The sequence below is a fragment of the Ailuropoda melanoleuca genome, chromosome 12, assembly GCF_002007445.2.
Source record: "Ailuropoda melanoleuca isolate Jingjing chromosome 12, ASM200744v2, whole genome shotgun sequence".
NCBI classification, from domain to species: Eukaryota; Metazoa; Chordata; class Mammalia; order Carnivora; family Ursidae; genus Ailuropoda; species Ailuropoda melanoleuca.
Window position 1 is genome coordinate 36788990 of NC_048229.1, and position 21685 is coordinate 36810674.

The 21685-nt window shown below is 55.9% G+C and overlaps 3 protein-coding genes across 13 annotated transcripts; 1 reads left to right on the forward strand and 2 right to left on the reverse strand.

Moving 5' to 3' along the window:
• Positions 1-187: 187 nt before the first annotated feature.
• LOC109490907 lies at positions 188-5069 on the reverse strand. Its single transcript, XM_019808069.2, has 5 exons — positions 5012-5069; positions 3673-3848; positions 3033-3191; positions 2870-2914; positions 188-1970 (listed from the first exon to the last, which is right to left on the reverse strand). Exons 2-5 carry the CDS (start codon positions 3814-3816, stop codon positions 1716-1718), a joined length of 603 nt encoding a protein of 200 aa, XP_019663628.1. The 5' UTR covers positions 3817-3848; positions 5012-5069; the 3' UTR covers positions 188-1715.
• Positions 5070-5190: 121 nt separating this feature from the next.
• On the forward strand, positions 5191-7700 carry RPS16 (ribosomal protein S16). Its single transcript, NM_001304899.1, is given in 5 exon segments — positions 5191-5242; positions 5375-5476; positions 7172-7268; positions 7375-7422; positions 7552-7700. Coding segments are annotated over 5 exon segments (441 nt in total). The 5' UTR covers positions 5191-5194; the 3' UTR covers positions 7698-7700.
• Positions 7701-9650: 1950 nt separating this feature from the next.
• PLEKHG2 (pleckstrin homology and RhoGEF domain containing G2) lies at positions 9651-21467 on the reverse strand. 11 transcript variants are annotated; one of them, XM_034639454.1, is made up of 19 exons: positions 20666-21467; positions 19896-19980; positions 18749-19017; positions 18571-18671; positions 17722-17788; positions 17542-17588; positions 17176-17326; positions 16750-16887; positions 16341-16541; positions 15803-15895; positions 15627-15713; positions 15256-15289; positions 15062-15163; positions 14893-14940; positions 14775-14813; positions 14588-14604; positions 14306-14482; positions 13279-14200; positions 9651-13183 (listed from the first exon to the last, which is right to left on the reverse strand). In XM_034639454.1, the coding sequence occupies exons 2-19, from the start codon at positions 19960-19962 to the stop codon at positions 11574-11576; spliced, it is 4170 nt and encodes a 1389-aa protein (XP_034495345.1). In that variant the 5' UTR covers positions 19963-19980; positions 20666-21467; the 3' UTR covers positions 9651-11573. The 11 variants fall into 11 exon arrangements, with proteins under 11 accessions (XP_034495345.1, XP_019663625.1, XP_034495344.1 ...); XM_019808066.2 differs by having other exon boundaries at positions 18749-19020; positions 19854-19980; XM_034639453.1 differs by having other exon boundaries at positions 19896-19983.
• Positions 21468-21685: the final 218 nt, after the last annotated feature.

The window sequence follows — 21685 nt, forward strand, 5'->3', positions numbered from 1 at the left end:
GTATAGTTACTCCTCTTCTCCGACTGGCGTTTCCAGATAAGGAGCTCGTACTTGAATTTACTAATGTGGCGTGCCAAGCCGTGAAGAGTCAGGAAATGACCAAATCATAACGAGTTAGCAAATAAATCAGACTTTACCTCTTAGACCCTCTAAAACATTCCTAGGAGGTAAGTACCCCCATTTGTCGACAAGGTCAGAAAAATAAACTGCACTGTGGCAGACTTAAGATGCCTCCCCAAGTTTGGGTGACCCTGAAAACCGTTGTTTTCCTTTATAAATCCCTAAGTTTAAATCAGTGTGAATTTACATATTAGTACTTATTTGTCTGAGGGTGGCAAAGAGGACTGGGCATGAGAGAGAGATAAGAAAAATGGATCTGATGGAAGAGGTAAGCAAATCAGAAACTTTTAAAACACATTGCTAAAATTTCTTGCATAAGCATTGAGACATCTGGATTCAACTGAAAGAAATTTAATATGCACCTAGTTACAGGGTAGCATGGTGTGGTTGGGCCACCAGCTGGCTCACAGCTACCGGGGAATGACTACACCACAGGTGCGTGTCTATGTAAGCACACACTCCTGGATTCAACAGTCCCAGACTGGGGAGGGGCTGATCACTCTATAAAAATGTTTCCCCTTCTATAAGCTCGGTTCCTTTAAACAGCAGCTCTTCAAAATAGGATTCCAGATAAAAAATGCCTATTGACATTGCTACGGGAAGACATTTACTCCAGGGACGAGAAGGAACAGTAAATTCCTCCCCATAGAAAATTCTTCCTTGGTATGTCAGTGGTTCTTAACGCTCAACAGCAGAGGTACATAAGAAGATGCAAGAAGAGCGCTATGCAGTAGAAACAACCCAATATCCATCATGAGGACAGTGGATAAACAAATTGGGGTGTGTCTATACAAGGGAATAGTAATAAACTGCTGATAGGCACATGAATGAATCTCAAAAACATCATACTGAGTGAAAGAAGCCAGACACTAGCATATAATATATATCAATATTACAATCCCATTCCTGTGAAACTCTAGAAAAAGCAAAACTGATCTATACAAACAGAAAGCAGATTAGTGGGTGTCTATGGCTGGAGGTGAAGGTTGGGAAGGGGCATGAGGGATGCTTTGGAGTGATGGAAGTGTGGCTGTGTGTATACATTTGTCAGAACTCATTGAAATGTACACTTAAAATGTATGCTTTTTACTATATGTAAATTACACCTCAATGACGTTGATTTTAAAACTATGGTGTTCAGGGTCCACCAGAGACCAATTATCAAAAGCTCTGGGTTGGGGCCTAGCCATCAGTATTTCTTCAACTCTCTCCAGGTGGTAATTATTTGCATTCAGGGACTTGAGGTACAAGGTTCTCCCTGCGTTCTAGGGGTGGGATTAGGTTAGAAGACACCTGTGCCATGCTTTGTCCCTTCCTGGAAGAGGAGACGGGGGAGTATCTAAGAGGGAGAACAGGGGCAAATGGGGGCCAATTTATCTAACCCCTCCACCCCAGGAGGTCAGAGACTTCAAGCTTTGGATCTTATTTTCCTCCTTTTTTCCTCTTCCCCTTGGCTCCTTGGGCTGCACATGAAGTCCTCTGGCCCATAAGGAGAAGGCTTAGGGCTGGGAGCTGGGGCTAGAGACCAAGTCCTCTCTGTCCTTCTCTCTACCCAGCCTCTCCAGCAGTACCAGGGAGTCCGTGTCCTCTCAGGCTCATGCTGAGGGCCGGTGCCGAGCACAAGCCCCCTGTAACAACTCCAAGAGTTTGGCCAGAAAGAGTGGGATAGGTCTCTGAGGATGTCCTTCGCAGGGTGGACAAGGGCCCTGGCCAGTCACCCACAGCCGGGACCCCAGTGCATCCAGCAGACGCTGTAGCCGGAACACGGCAATCCCCAAGGATGGGCCCTCTTCGAACTGGATCACAGACAGCTCCAGCCGGAAGCACCCTAGAGTCTCAGCAGGACACACCTGTGGGGACAGAGTGACTTGGTGTCTCTGGGCAAGGATCTGATCCCAAATCCCCAACCCCAGGGTTTCTGAACCATGGCCTGAGATAAGCCCCTTCACCTCTTTGGCCCTCAGTTTCCTCATCTGTAAAACAGAACTCTGAAGATTTCTACCTTCAGGGCTGATACTAGCCTATACCTAGAAAATGACACTTCTTTCTTTCTTAAAATACTTGGAAGTGCTTGTTAGAACAAGATACGTTACTGCTATCTACCAGAAACTGACAAATATATCCAGGGTATGAATACTGCCCTTGGTGGTGTGGGATCCTTGTGCAGTGTACATTCTTCACATCCATACGCGGTGGCCCTATCTACCTCATAGGGTCACCGTGAAGAGTAGATAAGCTAATATACTTAAAGCATTTAGACCAGTACCTGGTGGAAGCAGCACTATTTAAGTGTAGCTATCATCATCAACACCATCATCATCCTTTGTTGCTATGTGTCAGTCGCTGTTCTAGGTGTTGGGGACAGCATGGGGTGCCTGGCTGGCTGTCAGCCATCCAACTCTTGGTTTCAGCTCGGGTCATGATCTCAGGGTCATGGGATTGAGCTTTGCATCAGGCTCCACACTCAGTGGGGAGTCTGCTTGGGATTCTCTCCCTCTCCCCACTGCTCCTGTGCGTGTGTGCGCTCTCTCTCTCTCTCAAATAAATAAATAAATCAGTCTTAAAAACAACAACAACAGGTGTTGGAGACAGCAGTGAACAAAACGTATTTGTGAAGGCTGGGAGTTGGGTCAGCAGCTGGACAGCCAGAATACCAGCCCCACTGCCTCCTGCCCCCAACGTGTGTTTTGAGCCTAGTGGATTCTCCCTAAACTTCCAAGGTCCAGTAAGGAGCTAATGAAATACTCACCGAGAGATCATCTGGGGTGTAGAGAGTGCCATCATTTTTGTTTCCCTATAATTTGGGTCAGGGAGAAGGATCAGATTTTGGAGGGGAGAGCCTGACCCTTCTTCAAACATGCCCCCCACCCCCTCCCTGCCTGCCTGCTGGCTCTTCCCTCCCTCCTCCTCACCAGCATCTTCATGATGGCAACAAGGAAGTAGAAAGGCTCCCGAGGACAGAGGGGTGATCCTAGGCCTCCCAAGGGCCGTACCAGCAGGAGGATGGTCCAGAGAGGCCACACGGGCACCCTGCCCACTCCCAAGGCTTTCTCTGGTCCCAGCCCAGCGCCCTGGAAGCAAGAAGTACAGAAAGACAGAGCAAGTTAGAAGACTGAAGTGTCCTGACCCCTTCCTGCCCAGCTCCACTCAACCCACAGATACTCAGGGAATGTTCTCCAAGAGGCCGGGGAAGATGGTCACCCTACAGTAGGGAGGGTCCAGGTCAGAGGGTTTCCTGACACCTCTCCCCCACCCCCACCCCCCACAGGAAGATATAAGACTCAGCAAGGGTAGGAGGATCAGTCCAGAGAGATTGGAGGGTATGGGGAAGTCCCATCCCACCCCCTCCCCCAAGAGGTCCATAAAGCAGTACAGAGTGTGTGAGAGTGCATGAATTCCGTGGCCTGTCTTCTCGTTGGAAAACACCCCTGCTAGGCTTTATCTGTGTTTGCAGGTGCATATTTGGGGGGCTTTGCTGTCCTTTCTACTTCTATTTCTGTATCAAGTATTTCCATATTTCAAATAACTTGGAATCTCCATGCTTCCCTGTACCTGTCTGTCTTCTTTTTCTGAGGGCTGGCCTCTCTGCCTCCGAATCGCCGTCACTTGTGTTTTCTGGGTCCATCTGTAATTGCCCCTGTGTCTATCTTCTTTCTCCTCTTCTCCATTGGCCCCTTCTTTGTCTTTCTCCTTCATGTGTGTCTGTCTTTCTTGTGCTGTGTATCTGTCTGTGTGTCCCCCCAGGTCAGCCTCTGGGTGCTCCCTCCCTCCACCTCTCCCCTCTCTCACCCTTTTGGAGCTGGACTCTGGGCTGGAGGATCCTCCCTCCTGCCACAGACCCGCCCACAAACCTCCACCCATCTCCACCTTCCAGGCGCAAGGTGAGTCAACAGCACCCTTTGAACCTTGGACCTTTGACTCAGTGCTGCCAGGGAAACTGAAGCGACCTTGAGCTCTCTGCAACTCTGAGATAGAAGCCTTTTGACTGGGAAGGGTGTATCCTGAGTGTGGCGGCAGCAAAGGGGCAACTCAATCCTGAGATTCCTCAGATGGGCTGGCGGGGAAGGGGGGGATGCTGGGGATGGAGAATTCTGTGGGGTAGGAGCCTAGAGAGTAGGGTGATTTGGGGGAAGGAATGAAGAGATTATTTGAAGGACCCTGGAGAAAGAGGGATTTCAAGGGTAGGGACCCTGAAGGGGGCATTCTGGAGGGAGGGTCTCTAAGGAGTGGAGAATTGAGGGGAAGCCAGTTGCTGGGAAGAGGAGGCTCTTAAGGGAAAGGAATTCTTAGGAAATGTAGATTTTGAAGGAGGGGGCTCGGAAAGCGAGAGATTTTGTGAAAGGGGATTTCTAGGGGCTGTTCTGGGAAAGGTGGATTGCGGGCAGAGTGGAGGAAGATTCGGGGAAAGAGGAAGTCTGGGTGAGGGCTCTGAAGAGGGGGATTCAGGGAAGAGGAGACTCTAAAAGGAAGGAATTCTGGTGAAAGTTGGATTCTTCGCGAGGAGCGCTAAAAGGAGAGATTCTCGGAGAGGACTCTCGGAGGAGATGGGTTCTGAATCCCGAATCTGGAAATCCTGCTTGACTTCCTGCTGTGGATTCTGATGGAGGAGGATTTGGGGAGAAGGGTGTCTAGATAGGATGGAGTCTACAGGGGAGGATGATGACCAGTGGTAAGGGGTAAAAGGACCCTCTTTAGAGGAGGATGAGAATCGATATTAGGGTAGAGCAAGATGATTATTAAAGAGCCGAAATGCAAATGAACCGGCGGTGACCAACGAGGACCGAGACTGAAGAACAGCCCGCCCTCACCCTTCTTCCGCGATAGCTCCCAGAGCACTTCAGGCCCCGCCCCTTCCACTCCCAGGTCCCGCCTCCTCCGGTCCTGGGCCCACCTTCCCGCCGCTCTTCCGAAGTCCCGCCCCCTGGCTGCAATATGAGCCGTAAAGCGCTCTCTCGTCGCGACGCAGCACCCAAAGCGCCTGCGCAGACCCTGAAAAGCGGCCGGGGTGGCCCCGCATTTTCCTTTTCCGGTTGCGGCGCCGCGCGGTGAGGGCCTCTTACCTACGTTCGCAGTCATGCCGTCCAAGGGCCCTCTGCAGTCCGTGCAAGTCTTCGGACGCAAGGTAGGTCGGGTGCCCGATCAGAGGGGCTGAGGGAGGCCGGGGTCTGTAGGGGCCTACAGGGAGGTTCTGGGGTCGATATGGGAGTCGGGGGCCGAAGCTCACGTGGCTCCTTTTGTCCCTCGCTTTCCACAGAAGACGGCCACAGCCGTGGCGCACTGCAAACGGGGCAACGGCCTCATCAAGGTGAATGGGCGGCCCCTGGAGATGATCGAGCCGCGCACGCTGCAATACAAGGTGCTGGCATTGAGGGTGGGCGTTTGGGATGAGTGGAGGGCTTTAGAGAGAGGTTTAAATAAATGGGTTCCTGGAATTCATTGGTCTTGGAAGCTGAGGGATTTCTTATTAACAGTGGGATCTTTAGAAGCTGAGTTGGGGACAGAAAAAGGGGCATTTGGAGATAGAACTGGATTTTCGGGGGGTTCAGATATTGTGATAAAAGAGTGGACAGAGTGAAAACGTGCAGATTAAAAGGCTGCTTTCAAAACCGGGACATTTGTTAGTTCAGTTATTTGGGGAACGAAGGGCAAAGGGAGTTTGTGCAGCCTGGTCTCTTGCAGTAAGTTAAGGGGGGACGTGTGTTGTGTTTACAATCTAAGGTCTCTTCCTTTTTAGAGTATACAATCTCTGAGGACGGAAATCAGTTGGTTTCTTAAAACATTGTATCTAAAAGTAGAGTTTGGACACTGTAGGTGCTTAGTGATTAAATATCGGAAGAACAGTAAAAGAATTTGGGTTTGTCGTGCTTTGCTGTGAAAGGGGTTCCTCCTCTGCCTGTTGGCCTCAGTTTCTTTTCTTTTCCTTTCTTTTTTTAATATTATTTATTTGACAGAGACACAGTGAGAGAGAGAAGCAGAGGGAGTGGGAGAGGGAGAAGCAGGTTTCCTGCTGAGCCTGGGATCATGACCTGAGCTGAAGGTAGACGCTTAACGACTGAGGCACCCAGGTGCTCCTACTGTGTTTATTCTTATCGATAGTCAGTTATACGAAGGTTTTACTTGTGTAGACTGTGTTGAGTGCTGGGGACACAGCAGTGACACAGGTGTCCCCAAGCCCTGCCCTCATAGGGCTCCTAGTCCAGTGGAGGAGGCAGACTGGACCCAAGACCAGACACTGCTCAACTTAGTTCGGGCGGGGATGGGGGAGCCCAGAGGAGGCTTCCACCTGGGTGGAAGGATCAGGACTGAGATGGGAATCTGTGAGCTGAGACCCAAAGGAGGTAAAATGAAAGCCAGGCACCTGCAGAAGATCTAGAGTTGGCAAGGGGAGAGCACGGCACAGGTTGGTGTAGTATTGTTGTAATTTGGAAATGGGAGGCTCAAAGGACTGGGAGGAGAGCTCAGTGGAGGAGATACTGGACGTGGCCCAGGAGTGGCTTTTCATGGTTTTCGGCAGCCTTGATGGCTGTAGAGATTTGCCTTGTTGAGCTAAAGTGACAGCACTCTCTCTCTCTCTTTTTTTTTTTTTTTAAGTTTTTTAAAACTTATTTGACAGACAGAGGAAACACAAGCAGGGGGAGAGGGAGAAGCAGGCTTCCTGCTAAGCAAGGAGCCTGATGTGGGGCTTGATCCCAGGGCCCTGGGATGATGACCTGAGCCGAAGGCAGATGCTTCACCGACTGAGCCACCCAGGCGCCCTAAAATGCCAGCACTCTTTAAGAACCAGTGCTAGAGATGAGGACTCTTGAGGTCCAGGGGGACCAAATACGAGGGCTCAGCTCAGGTTGCCTTCTGCAGTCTCATTGGTCTTCAGATCCTCCCTGCTCTCCTGGTCATGCAGAGGGGTCTGCAGTGACGCCCTCCTCCTCGTCCACTGGTGCTCTGACGTCCGTGGTGGCAGAAGTTATTCGGAGAGGAGGAGTCAGGTGCTCCCTGAGGTGGCTCGCTCAGGTGCGTGGGTTGTGATCTAAAATCATGCCCCCTGTTCCTCCAGCTACTGGAACCTGTTCTGCTTCTGGGCAAGGAGCGATTTGCTGGGGTGGACATCCGAGTCCGAGTGAAGGGTGGTGGTCACGTGGCCCAGATTTACGGTGAGTCCCAGGAACATGGGGGCGGAGCGCTGGCTCTGAGAGCAAGGCCCTGTTCTTGAGCCTTCATAAAGCTGGTAACACTCTCCTGCGTGTATTTCCCTCACAGCAATCCGCCAGTCCATCTCCAAAGCCCTGGTGGCCTATTACCAGAAATGTGAGTGAGAATGGCTTCTTCCTGACGGGTGGGTGGGTGGCAAGTGGAGAATCAGCCCCCATTGTAGCCCCAGAGAGTAGGGGGGCACTTCCATGGCTACCTCAGTCTTCACTCTTTTTTCATCCCCAGATGTGGATGAGGCTTCCAAGAAGGAGATCAAAGACATCCTCATCCAGTATGACCGGACCCTGCTGGTAGCTGATCCCCGGCGCTGCGAATCCAAAAAGTTTGGCGGTCCTGGTGCCCGTGCTCGCTACCAGAAATCCTACCGATAAGCCTATCTTGAGGATGAGGGTTCACCTTTATAATAAACAATTGTCATGGGACTTAAGATTTCAAAGATTGTGCTTTGGTCGTTTGTGGTGGGTCTCGGACTAAAAGAAATGCAAAAAACACCCCATCCCAATGCCAGTCTGGATCATAATCCTTTCCAGAAGACACTACCCCAGCATCAGTGTGGATGGGTGGGAGAGGCAGGCCTGCTCCCAGTCTCCCTGCACCCCCAATAGAGTCCAGTGTGCAGGCACAGTGGAGGTAGAGTGGTTCTGGGGCATTGGTTGTGTGGGGTGTCCTTGTGGGTTTGTCTTTTTTCAGTCCCTTTGCGGCTGTGAAATGGCATGTTGAGGAGCGGTGGAACGTGTAAGATCAGTAAACTTGCATACAAAGACAAGAGAACCCTCCTGGGTGCATTCTGAAGTCAACCACTAAGAGCCGTGCCTGAATTGGAAAGGAGTTTTTCCTAATGCCAACCTGTAGGGAGACAGGCTTGGGATGCAGCGGGGAGGGAAGTCCCCCTGACTGGTTCATCTTTCAGGGTGTCAGCACTCCCTCCTGGGGAACAGTCCCAGTTACACTCATTGTGGTGACTGTTTTTACAGGGCTCAGCACGTGTGTCTGACTTGTTCATCCGTTGTGCGTGCGGTGTAGTAAGAGCCAACACGTAGCGGGCTCTCATTTGCTACTCCTGGGCTACATAGGACATTTCCATTGTCGAAGAAAGTTCTGTGGGACAGCACTGGTGTATGTATAGGGAAGTAAAGTGTTCCTTGTGGATTCAATTACCTTTGGTCCTTCCCCCGCCCCTCTGTGTTTTTGCAGGAAGCCAATGAGCTTCCTTGAGTGGGCTCTGCCCACGTGAGCCTTGCAGCCAGCCTGATGCCTCGGCTGTCTGTACCCAGGCGGGGTCCCACACTACTCTCCCTGCTGCTGGGGGTGCTGGCAAGAACATTGGATGGCAGTTGGACATTGATGGAGGGGGGGAAAGTGTCACAATTTTTTTTTTTTTTTAAATAAAAGAAGGAACTTGAAATTTACTGTCCAGTTGCCCTTTTTGTATGTGCCCCACTCAGAACAGTAGGCACATGTGGCTGGCATACTGGGCTCCCCAGATGAGAGAACATTTCCGTGGTGAGAAAAAATCTACAGGACAGCACTGATGCACAGGAAGTAGATGACAGTGCTGCCTGTGGGCCAGTGGGGTTGACTGGCACTAACTAGGTGCCCAGCTAAGCACTGTTCCTGTGAGGTTGGCGGCAGGCAGACATCGGGTAAGAAAATAGCCTAGTGGTCACCTAACTGCGGCTCGCCAAGTTTTGCGTTGGAGATGTAGTTAATGGGTTAAGGGTTAGGCTGGCATTAAGCTAAATGTCCCAAAAAGGGCAGCAGGGCACTACCCTCCCACTTTTGAGCCTGATCCAAGTATGGCTTTAGGGAAGGCTGGACTTCCCAGTGGGTGGACTGTAGCAGACCAACAAGGGGGGTACTCCTGAGGAGCTGTGGGCTGGGGCTGTGAAGGAGAGCCGGGAGTCTGCCAGCTGGGAGTAAGGGAGTCCAGGGGGCAGGGATTGGGAGGGGCAGAAGCCAGCCTGGTGTCCCTGGTTTTCCTCCGGGGTTTGGAGACCCCCTCCTTCCGGGGCTCCTGGCTCCCCGCCAGAGGCACAGCTGGGATGCATCTTGCATCTGGAAAGGCAGAGGGGGCTCGCCTCTGCTTTCCCGCTGGAGGCTCTGGAGTAGACAGCCCCTTTCTCCCTCCCTGCCGCCTCCTCAAATACCAGGAATTCCGGCGCCACTGGGAGCCCAGGCCAGGCTGAGAACTTTCCTTCAGCTGGGAATGTGCAGCTGGGGGTGGAGGAGGGGAGCGCCAGCCTCAGTCCTGACTCAGGCAGGCTGCAATGGAGCGGGCCCAGGCTCTGCCGTATGGCCCCGTAACCATCCAATAAATGACTGAATAGAAGCCAGCAGCTAACATTTATTGAGCTAGGCCTTGTTCTGGCTACCTGACTCTGCTGAGGATCGCCTAGGGCCCTTGGAGCACAAGGCTATAAGCTTTATCTGGGAGGGAAGTGGTTCCCGAACCATGCCTGACACAGGATAGGCACTTAACAGTGTGGAGTCCAGCTAGGCCGTGTGGATCTGAGTTCCAGCTCTGCCCCTTCCTAGCTATGTGACTGGGCAAATCCCTTCCTCTATGCCTGTTTGCTCCTCTCTAAAGTGAGAACCAGAAACCACCCTCACGTGCCTTTTAGGGACACTGGGAGGACTCAAAGGGAATGAGTTCACATATAAAGTGACTAATGCCTGTGCTATGCAGTTAGTACTCAATATTCTCTTCACTTCCCCCCCCCCCCCCCCCCCCTNTAGCTGATTCTTAAAATTTCAGACTCCTAGGCTCCCGCCCTGGAGATTCTAATTCCATAGGCTGGAACTAGATCCAGGATCCTGGGGGGATCTGTCAGTTGAACAATGCCCCAGTGAGTCAGAGACTCAAATACATTTGGGAAGTGAGGCTGTGCTCACTGAATCTCTACAGTGATCTTAGAAGGCAGGTACTGTTGTACAGTTTCTCAACTGGCACAGTTGAGAAAACCCAGACTGAGGTCATACACCAACTAGAAAAGTCAACATTTGAATTCAGCTGTGACACTGTGGTGCCTCAGAGAATTCCAGGAAAAATAAGACAATGTGCTAAGTACAAGAGGTTTAGCATTCAATGAAGCCAGTATTACCAAAGAAACTGCTTAAATTCTGCTGCTCACCCGGCATGCCACTGCTGGGAGGGGGCAGAATGACTCAAACATAAAAGCCTTTGTCTCTGACCTGAATTTCTTTCTTGGGGGTGGGGGCATACTGAGGCATTGGAGAGGTCCCAAACTAGAGCGAGGGGGTGTGTAGGTGGGCACAAGAACTGGAACATTAATGTGTTGGGGAGTGAGAAATCAGATGTGGAACAGACTTCCTAGAATTCCAAACCCAATTCACTCTCGTGTTAGTGTGGAACAGTCTCTGAAACTTTGCAGCAGCAAGAACCAGAAGAATCTGATCAAGGAGGGATGGATGGAGAGAGATCAAAACGGTTGGATGGTTGAACAGATGGATGGCAGAGAATGTTGGGTGGTTGTGCTAATGGATTAGACGGTTGAGTGAATGAGATGTACGAATGGGTAAACAAATAATGGAGGGACAGATGAATGGAGAGGGTTGGTTGGATTAAATGGACAGGTGGGGTAATGGAGGAATGGATTGATGGATGAATGGGTATGAGAATGGGGGCAGGATGATGGATGGATGAATAGGGTAGAGTTGACTAAACCAATAGCATATGGACTGGAAAATGGGACAGGTAGCCAGGGAGATGGACAGACAGCTGATGGACAGACAGAGATGCTGAACAGAGGAGATGCTAGGACATGTGAGCTGGATAAATTGCTAAGGGAATAGACTTCTGTGTCTACCTGGAACAAAGCTGCTTAACTCGGCCTTCCTGGGTGGCATCGAGCAGTTCATAAACTCTGAAAGCAGACACCAGATTATAATGGGTGGTTGTCAGTAATTCTCGAAGTTTGAGATTACTCTTGTTTTCAGAACCACCGATTCGTGCTGTGTCAGACCTTTGCATTCATTGTCTTGTCATCCCCCCACTGCCTCCACAATGGGAAGAGATACATAACTTCATAATATTAACAAAATATTAATGACGTCCCCTTCCCCATCCCTGCTGAGTTAATCAAGGTAAGTAAAAAGGACCATTCGCTAAAGCAGCTCCCAGGAGTTGGAAAGCTGCAGCAATTTTCACACCCGTGTTCAGTGTCTGGACTTCTGGGTGAAGTTCTGAGGGTCTGTGGCATCTGGCTGAAGTCCTTGCTTTTCCTGGCTCACATGTGGAAAGGGGCATCAGGAGCTCCCTGGGCCCTGAGAAGGCCCATAGATTCCTGGGCGGGGGCCAAGAGAGCAGGGTGGTTCAACCGGACCTGGGCCTTGGCGGGCCGTAGCCGCCCGCCACCCCCAACCTGGATGTTGACCGTGGTGGCATAGCTGAGTCTCCGGGCTGGGGGAGGTGGGGGCTGGGGCTGGGGTGAAGGAGCCCGTGATGCAGGGGCAGAGGAGGACCAGGGACCCCGGGAGGCCGAGGGAGCCTCTCCCCCAGGCCCTTGCCGCCGAGCCAGGCTCTGGCTGATGTACGAGGCTGCCAGGTATCTTGAGAGGGCAGCTGCATTGGGGCCCAGGAGCTGCCGGGTTGGAGGACGGGGACTCTGGGGTGGGGTCAACTCTGAAGACTCTGACCTGAAGACAGGAGAGGCCAAGCGGTGTCCCGGTTTGGACAAAACCACAGTGGTCTGACCTGGGGTGGGTAACAGGCCCTGAACGTCCTGAGAGCCTCTTTGCCCAGGCAGAAGTGTTGCAGCCGGACCACGGACATCAGGGAGGCTCTTCTGCTCCAATAAAGGTGTACATTTTTGGACCTGGAGGTCTGTGAAGCTTTGTTCCTGAAGCAGAGATGCAGCAGACGGACCCTGGATGTCTGGGAGGCCTCCCTGCTTGGGCAAAGGTGGGAGGGCCTGGACTGGGGTGTCCGGGAGGCCTGGTCGCTGGGGCAAAGGTGTGGCAGCTGGAACATTCGGGTTCTGGGGCAAAGACAGTGGGGTGCTGGCAGGGATCCGATGGTCTAGGCAGCTTCCAGGTGCAAGCAAGGGTGAGGTGCCCAGAAGCTGAATGTCTGAGGGGTCTTGGGGCAACGGCAGTGGAGCACTGGCTGGGATCTGATGGCTTGGGGGGCCTCCACAGGCAGGCACAGATGAAGCACCCGGAACTGGAACATCCGGGGGGTCATGTTGCAAGGGCAGTGGAGGATTGCCTGGGATCGGATGGTCCAGGCTGCTTCCATGCGTAAGCGAAGCGCTGACAGCTTGGTCGTAAACGCCGGCTGGGAAAGGAACATCCCTGGAACCTCCTTGCTTAGTTAATCGGGCACTGGTCGGGCTCCAGCTACGTGGGGAGCCGTCTTGCTTGGGCACAGTGGCGGTGGCTAAAACCATGACGTCAGAACAGCGTCCCTGCCTGGGCAGAACTGGGCTGGCTGGAACTTGGGTGTCCATATGGCCTCTATGCTCAGGCAAAGGCGTGGTGGCCGGAAGCTGGATTCCCAGGTGGCCTTCTTGATCAGGCAGAGCTGTAGCCGGCACCTGCACATTTGGGGGGTCTTCCTGCTGGGGCAAGGCTGTGCTGGCTGCAGCCACATCCTGTATATTCCAGAGGCCTCCTTGCTCCGGCAGAGGGGTAGCAGCTGGAACGTGGATGCCCAGATGGTCTCGCTCAGGCAAAGTTGAAGCATTTAGACCCGGGCCACCCAGGCAGCCTCCCTGCTTAGACAAAGGCGTGGCAGCTTGAACCCGGGTGGCAGGACCGAGAGAGACAGACTCCTGGGCACAGGTCAGCGGGAAGGCCAGCTCACATACCAGCACGTGTCCAAAGGCAGGCAGGGGCCCTGTGTGCACAGAAAGAACAGGAGTCAGGCCCAAGATCTCAGCGTGGGCCGTCCCTGCCGACCACACACCTGCTGACCACACACCCGGACCTCACCTGGCTCAGCCTGCTCTTGGGGCAGGCGGGGGGACAGCTGGGGCTGGGCCAGAGCGCGGGGCCGGCGGCGGGGGGCATTGGCTGATGCCCGGGTCTCGGCCCGCTGCATCTGCTGGATCCGCTCGCTGTAGAGCCGGGCTAACTCTCGCACTCGGGAAACTGCCCTCTCCGAACTCGGGGCTCCCACCTTCCCACTTGTGCTGCCTCCGCCCAGATCCGAATCTTCCAGGATCAGCAGCGGCTCTGGGAAACCTGGCCGGGCCAGCTGCCCCTGCTCCAGTGCCTGCCAGGCACTCCGAATTTCTGAACAAGAGCGGAATTCCAGCTCATCTGGGAATCCCTGTTCTTGGGGGACATCCTGGGGCTGGAAGTCTGGGAACGATTCCCCTTCCTCAGCCTCCTCCTGCGCTGCCCTGCCGTCTGAGGGCTCTCCCAGTTTTGCGGAGCTGCCTCCCGGGAACAGTTCTCTCCTGGCGGCTAGGGCCTCATCGGGCCCATGCAGAGGTCCCTGGAGCCATGAGTCACAGGGAAGGGCGGGAGCACTGGCGAGACTAGGAATGTCCGGGACACTAGGTATGGCTGGAAGGCAGGGCATTTCGAAAACCCTGGAAATGTCAGAGAGGCTCGGAAGGTGGGGAATCTTGGGAATTTCAGACAGGCCGGGAATTTCAGGGAGGCTGGGTGCGTCTGGACTTCTGGTAAGGCCGGGAACGTTGGGAGTTTCAGCCGCGCCGGAACTTTCGAGCCCTTCCAGGACGTGGAGTGGGGAAGGCCCCCGTTCGTCCATCTCCAGCTCCTCCTCTTCCTCTTCTGAAGAGTCCCGGACTGGCAGGGCTTGGAATGTGAGGGTTTCACTGTCGCCTGGCACCTGGGAGTCTCCAGGGAACTTGGGAATGTCGTGGGGGGATGGCTGCAGTGGGCACTGGGGAAGAGGCCAAAGATATCAGGGTGGGCCGGGACCCCTGACCCCCGGGCTGTGGCTGCCCCAGCCAAGAGCCCCAAGCACACCATGTGATGCCCAGCTCACCCCTGGATCCCGGAGGCCTCTTTGATTCAACAGTTCCAGGATCTCTTCAGTGATGGAGGTTCCAGAGGGTTCCAGCGTGGGGGGTCCAGTATCCTCCAGGTCCTCAGGGGTTCCGGAAGCTGGAACTGGTGGCTGAGGCTCTAAGGGGGGGTAGAGCTCCCCCTCACTGCCAGCATGCTGTGAGCAAGGAGAGAGGATGGAGGGCAGGAGTCGAGGGCCCCATCCCTTTCTCCCAGACCCAGGAGTCCAGGTCACCAGACCCTGTCCTAGAGTGTTTCTTACCTTGAGTCTAGGCTTAGCTGGGGATGGAGAGATGAGAAAGAGAAAGAGTGAGATGCAGGAACAAGGTCATTCTTGACAGCTGACGAACTGCCCCTGTCATCCTGCCCCCATGCACACAGGACATCCCCTGGGAAGAGACAGACAGACAGACGGAGCTGGGCCTGTCTGGGCCAGGGCAGTCACTTACCGTTCTGTGGAAACATAACGTACGGGTCCTTCACTGGCTCTGGGGAGAGGACACAGTGATGTCAAGGGTCCAGCTTCCACTGCATTCTCTAGTCAAGTTTTAGGGGGAGGACACTCACCAGACTGTCTGCGGCCACGGCGGGTAGCAGAGGGTCCTGGAGACGGAGCTGTGGGAGAGGGAGATTAGAAGCCCATGAACAGCCCAGCTCCAGGCTCCTGAAGGAGGAGAAGGCTGGGAGCACAGTTCCTGGGGGAGATGCATGGGGAAGCTCAGGGTTCCATCTTTACCTGTGTTCCTTCGTCCAGGGGTGAAACTTCTAGCATCTCGAGGTCGGGGAGACCCAAGTGGGGGTGTCAGGGGCTCTGGGATAGGCTTACTTTTAGGAGCACCTATGGGGAGAAATTTGGAACCCGATCATCTACTTTTCCTTGGGAGTAACACCTCTACTTCCACATCCTCCCAACCCAAGGCCCCAACTTACAGTGCAGGCTGTTTTCAAGGAGAACTTGTTTGGCCTGAAAGAGACAAGGGTGAGGGTTGTGTGGCAGGGGGCCTGTCTCTGAACTCCCCACTCACAGTCCCGATAACGGGTGCCGTACGCGTGAGACATGTCACGTGACTGATGAGTATTAGTAATCCCCACAACTCCGTGGGGTCGGTGCTGATTCCTCCAGGTGAGGAAACGGGAGACCAGAGAGGTTGCCCTCCTTGCCCGAAGTCACAGAGCATGGACATGGTGGAGCGGGGATTCAAACCCAGGCAACGGAACTCTGCAATTTATCGATCAAGGTCTAAGAGAGTCCCCCTGCCCTCAGGGTCTTGCGGGGCTCACGGATATGGCCGGAGCCGTACCTTGGCAGGGATGGAGGCGGGGTGGTTTTCAAAGAAGAGGCGCTGAAGACAGTGAATCCACAGCCTCTTCTCCTCTTGGTTCTTGGCCTGGGGGAGGGACAGGGGTGGTTGGGAGCCTGGTGTAAGGTCTAGAGGCTGAGGGGAGCCCTGACCGCCCAGCCCCACCTTGCACCCACCTGGAGCAGGTGCCTGTGTTTGGGAATGGTCAGATCGGACACCTTGAACCCTAGAGGGTCTCGAGGATTCTCGCTCACGCTCAGGTTGCAGCACTGGAGGGGGGGGGGCAAAGGGGGCAGCAAGCTCAGAGCCCTTGGACTCAGCAGTGTGCCCCTTGTAGGTAACCGGTTCCTACCTCATAGAAAGATGTGCCCCATAAGGTTGCACACTTGGCGGGTCCCCTTTCCCCCTGTTGAGCCTCCCCATCAGGCAGGGCTCTGCTCTCCTCCCTCATCAGCCCCTCGCCTTCATCTGATCAAGATGGTGTCCTCCCCTCAAGAAGATGCCTGGCTGGTAGGCAAATCCAGCCCCCCCCCGCCCTCACCTGCATCCTGCAGGTCTCACCCCTCATCCTTGGACTCAAGAAACCCTGGCCCTTCTGAGCTGGGTGGCCCCACCTTTGCAGACCCCGCCCCTGCCCCCCCCAGAAGTATATAGGTATAGGTATACATAATGAACCTTGCCCCTGACATGCCTCGCCCCCAACCCTGAACTCACAAAGATGTGGCCCTTGTAGGTGTACTCCGGGCCCCGGCGCTTGGCCACGAGTAGCATCCGTGAGAACAGAAAAAGCAGCCGCTCGCCCCCTCGAAGTCGGGGTCCGCCCCCTCCGCCACCTCGGAACGCGCCCTCTAGCACCAGCTCTCCGAAAGCACTGAGCTCTGGGCCAGTCCAGCCGCCCAGCCGCCGCTGCACTTCCTGCCGGGACCCCGCCAGGTGTGAAAGGCACAGAAGGGCACACGCACCAAGACAGGAAGTGCACACACACCAAGACGGGGGCGTGAGCCACAGGATTGTGCAGTCCAGCCTGCCCTCAGAGGCCGCCTCTGCAGCGCTGATCACGCCCACCAGAGGCCCTCCACCCGCTGCCCCCATCCAGCAACCCTGAGCCCCCCCCCAGGCTCACCTGGAGGCGCGCGGCGTGCTCCTGCTTGCGTTTCATGTCGTTGATGTACCAGGCGACCGCGGTCATGGACACAATGGCCTCTTCCACCATCTCGCGGCCCCCGGTGCCCGGGCCCTCCGCCCAGTGCTTGCCTAGCTCCTGCCAGGCAGCCACCAGGCACCCAGGGAGGGGACAGAAACAAGAAGAATGACAATGACAACAGACAGAAAGACAGCAATGGGAAGGTGGGGGCAGAGGTGGCGACCCAGAGGACAGAGACACACACACAGAGACAGAGTGGGATCAGCTGGCGCCAGTCCCCACTGGCCCCACCTGCTGCCCCGGCTTCTAGGGACTTGTCCTGGGGCCACCCTCCAGACGTCCCACCAGGTGGCCAATGGACAGGACTATGTCCTCCTCGAGCAGCCCCCCGGGGCCACAGCGCACCTGCAGCAGCAGATGGTACTTGAGGATGCGCTGAACCGGTTTCAGCAGGAAGCTCTGCAGGGGCAGCGAGTGGCGGAGCTGGGCCTGGCGCTCCTGCAACCACAGGGCTGCGGGCGGGGACAGTGACAGCTCCCGGAGCAGGGCTAGGGAGCTGGGGGCACAGCACAGGTCAGCTGGGGTGGGGTGGGGTGGGGTTTCAGGGGCTGGCGGTGGGGGCAGGGCGGTCAAGGGCAGCTTAGGGAGAGATCAGTTACTATCACGGTCTGGCAGGGATGGAGCTGGATGGGTCGAGGTGGAGGGAGGCTGGCTGGCACAGCAAGTCAGTGGGCAAGGCCTGGGGCCCAGCAGGGGCTCCTCACCCCTCACCTCGGGTAGTTCATGCAGTACAATGTGTAGATGTCAAAATCCTCACTCTGCGGGTGACACGGGAGTCAGGGAGACCCGAGGTTCCAACTTCCCAAGCTCCCCCGCCCCCCGGCCTAGCCCAGGCTTGCTCCTCCCTGACCCAGGCCCCCTCCCAGACTGCGTGCCCTCACCCCACCTCACCCTCTGCACGAAGCACTCGGCGATGCCCCCCGCGCTGCTGTTGCCCTCCAGGTCCTCCAGGAGCTCACTGTGAGGGAGAGAGGGCGCTGAGGGACTGCCCCATCCCCACAACCCCCTGTCGGAGGAGTCCAGAAGCCTGGGGCCTTGGTGGCAGCCAGGATCTCTCGAGGGGCCACCATATCCAAAGGGAGTCTTCTGACTGTGACACAGGAGATCGCAACCTGCTCAGAATTTGTCTGCGGACAGTGTCCTACTCCTCAGCTCAAAATCTTGTCAGAGTCAGCATGAGCCTAGGTGGGGGGGGTGTCTTGTGATACAACCCTGGGAGAGGGGCGTCATGACTCTCAGAGCTGTGAAGATCTTAAGACCCTGCTGTGATCCTGAGATCTTGTCATGTCTTCTCAGATCTATAATAATCTGCAGACCTCATGAAGACACCTGGAGGAGTCGTGAGCTTTGGACCCCAGCATCCTCCTCACTGGGTCCCGGTCACCCATCTGGTTTATCTAGGACTGACCCGGTTCTCAGGCCGAGCTGGTCACACAAATGCTCACACTGGCATGATCTTCAGGCCTCACAGGAGCCCTGGATTCATCGTGACCCCAGACCTGACATAGTGCTGAGACCCATCCCAGTATTTAGACCTCATCTGGGTTCTCAGGCTCCCAGCCACCTTACCCTCCACCACTCTGGTTCCTCACTCCCCATCACGATCCCTGCCCAATGTCACTACACCCCAGGTACCAGCCTGGACAGGGCACTACGGGAATCCAAGGTTTGGATTAGGATATAGCCCACCGCCCCTGACCCTACCGGCTGGTGCCCCTGCCCATCCCTCCCGCCTCTGACCTGCTGAACTCGTAGATGTCCTCGATGTTGGCAAATAGTATGCCCACCTGCTCCGCGCTCAGCCCTAGGACCCCACCATCCAGCAGAGGGCCCAGGTAGTCCTGTAGGGATGACCGGGGTTATGGGGGTAGAGGGCTGGCCTGGGGTCCCGCTGGGCTCAGGTGCCCGCCTGCCTCACCTCCACGATGCTGCGAAGGTCCCGGACATAGGCCCGCTCTGTCTCCACGATCTCTCGCGCCACTCGCTCCAGCCTCGAGGGTTTGGCTGAACCCGGGGTCCCCACGGGTGACAGATGCAGGCGGATGGGGGGCCCTGGAAGGGGCTCTGGCCTGGACGCTGAGCAGACTGGGGTGGGCCCTGGAGCGGGGTCCCCCTCAGAGCCCACCGTGCTCAGGGATGTGGAGCTCCCAGAACCTCGGGGGGAGGCCATGGCAGCGGATGCAGGGGCTGCTGGGGGTGTGGAGCAGGAGATCAGGGGGGCTCCCCAACTGAGTGCTCTCGGCTCTACACTCACCCACAGCAGGTCAATATCTTTCCCCTGGGCTCCCGCCTCCTCTCCCCACTGCGCCACCCTGGTCCTGTCCAGTCCTCTCCCATCAGGGTCTTCTCTGGGCTCTGGCCTCTACTCTTCTAATCCACCTCCATGTATCAGCCTGGAAGATCTTTATTAACTTGCCCATTTGACCCTGTCACTCCAAGTATAACCCCTTCATGTCCTCAGGACAAAGTCCAAACTCCTCAGATCCACAGGGCGCTATGACACGTGGCCATTTGAGACCTTTCCATTCTGCTCTCTTCCCATAGCCACACCACTTCTCACACTCCAGTCCTATTCGACTGGTTTCAGTTATTTAAGAAAAACCAGCCCCTCTCACCTCTGCAAACACTGTTCTCTCCATATGGAATACTCTTTCTTGCTTTTCTCAACTCATTCCTCCTCATCTTTCAATTCTCTTTAGATGTCCCCTCCTCCACAAAGCTGACCACTGCCCTCCCTGACTGGGCTCCCACAGTGAGCGGATGGGGCTTTCTCCATTCCCCCCCCCCAACCCTGTCCCAGCCCTGACCGTTCATTCTACCATGGGTATCCCCCTCTGGACTGTCAGCATCCGGGGATGGTTCCATTTGCCCCATTACATCTGGAGCTCTGTGTAGGCAGGGCTGGAACTGTCTCGGTCACCCTGTGTTGCCAGCACTGCCCAGCGCCAGCCACAGAGGCCTGCACAGTGCGTGGACTGAAGGAACGAATGCCCAGTGGACCCCGCCCTCCCCTGCACGCTCACCTGTCTGGGTCTCACACACAGCTGCACAGTCACACACTTCACCTGTGGGGCCACGGCCAAGGCTAGGGCTGGGTTTGGACAGGCTCAGGCCACGGGCTCCCTCGGGCATGGCTGAGCGGCTCAGCGGCTGCTGCAGAAAGATTCCCTTCTGGTATATCAGGGCCCCATCAGCCTCCCCCTCCACCCACACTCACAGATTAGGCCAGAGAATTAGAAGCCGGGTCTAAACCCCAGGAGGGACCCCCTGAGAGTAACTAATAGGGCAGACGGAGGCACAGTGATAGAAACAGGGGCACAAGGGGAGATTACACAGAGAAAAAGATGGAAAGGTTGAGACAAAGAAGAGTGAAGCTGGGAGTCTGGTCTGCTGGGGCTGGAGGCTCAGGGATCCTGGGAACGTTTGGGCTCTGGCTGGAGCCGAGGGCGAGGGGCAGGGCTGGGAAAAGCCGTGGGCGGGAGGCCGCGGGGTCCCAGGGGAGGGCGGAGGAGGCTGGGGGACCGGATGCCAGGGTCCTCCAGACGGCTCCCTCCCCCGCCCAGGGCTGCGAGTTGGGGCGCTGGCCTTGAGCCCTCGACCCACCACCCCTCCTCCAACCAGTCCCTCCGCGATCCGCTTACTGTCCCCACCGCCGCAGCCCGGGTCCCCAGCGCCTTCCCACACCCCTCCAGACCCAAACTCCCGCCGGCGCCTCCGCTCGCCCCCCGCCGGCACGCCCCCTCATTGTTCAGCGGCTGCGGCGCCGCCCCCTCCCCCAACCCGTCGGGGCCCCTCGCCTCCCCCCTCACCTCCCCGGGAGTCTCCAGCCCCTAACCGAGGCTGCTGGATTCTTATTCGACCCTAGCACGGTCCCTGGGGAGGCGCAAAGCCGGACTCCTGGGTCTCTCAAAGTCAGGGGCGTGAACTTCGGGTTCTCAGGCTCCGGGAACCAGAATCCGGGGTCTCTCGGAGAATGGGTTGCAGCGGTCCGAATTTCTTGGTCCTCTAAATGAGGGATGCTGGGAGTCCCGACTCTTGGGTCTCAGATGGGGCGCCGGGGACCCAAATTCCCGAGTCTTCTAGATAGGGCCGTGAGGCGATTCCTGAGTTCCCCTAACTCTTGGAGCAGAGATTAAATCATTTCCAGGCGGGAGCGCAGGGGAGTCCCAAATTCCTGGGTCCCCTTGAAGTGGTGGGAGTTTCAGCCCCAAACACACTGGCTGGGGTGCTAGGAGTCCGTATGCCGAGTTCGGATATCTGGGCTCGGATATCTGGGAACCTTGGAGGTAATCACCGGCCTGGGATCCCAAGTTCTTTAAACCGGGGTGCAGGAAGCTCGGCCTCCAGGATCGCGCAGGGCTGCTGTCCCGGACTCCCGGCTCCTCCAGGAGGGGGCGCTGGGCGCCTGGATATCTGGGCTCCTTTAGCCTGCTCTTTGGGGTCTCTCAGGGCGCAGTGCAGAGACTCGCGACTCCGGAGTCCACCACGTTGGACCCCTAAGGCTCTAGGATGAGTACCGCGGGGCTCTTGCGGCAGAGGCGCCACATCTGTAGCGGGAGAGTCCGGTCCCAGCTGTGAGGCGGGGGGCGGTCGCCTGGGGCTTCCCCTCCCCCCAGCCGCCCGGGCTCATATCCTGTTCCCGCCCGTGGGGGGGAGGGGCTGCCTTCCGGCCGGGCAGCCCGTAAAGGGTTAAGACCCCGCCCCCGTATCTGAATATTAATGAGGAGACGAGTCCCGGGCAGGCTACGTCCCCACATTCCAAACGCCTCTCAGATTTTTCCCTTTTACAGCAAGGGCCTTCGGGGCGTGAGAATCCGGAACTGGTAGCGCCCTTTCTTCCATTGGTCAACCAAAG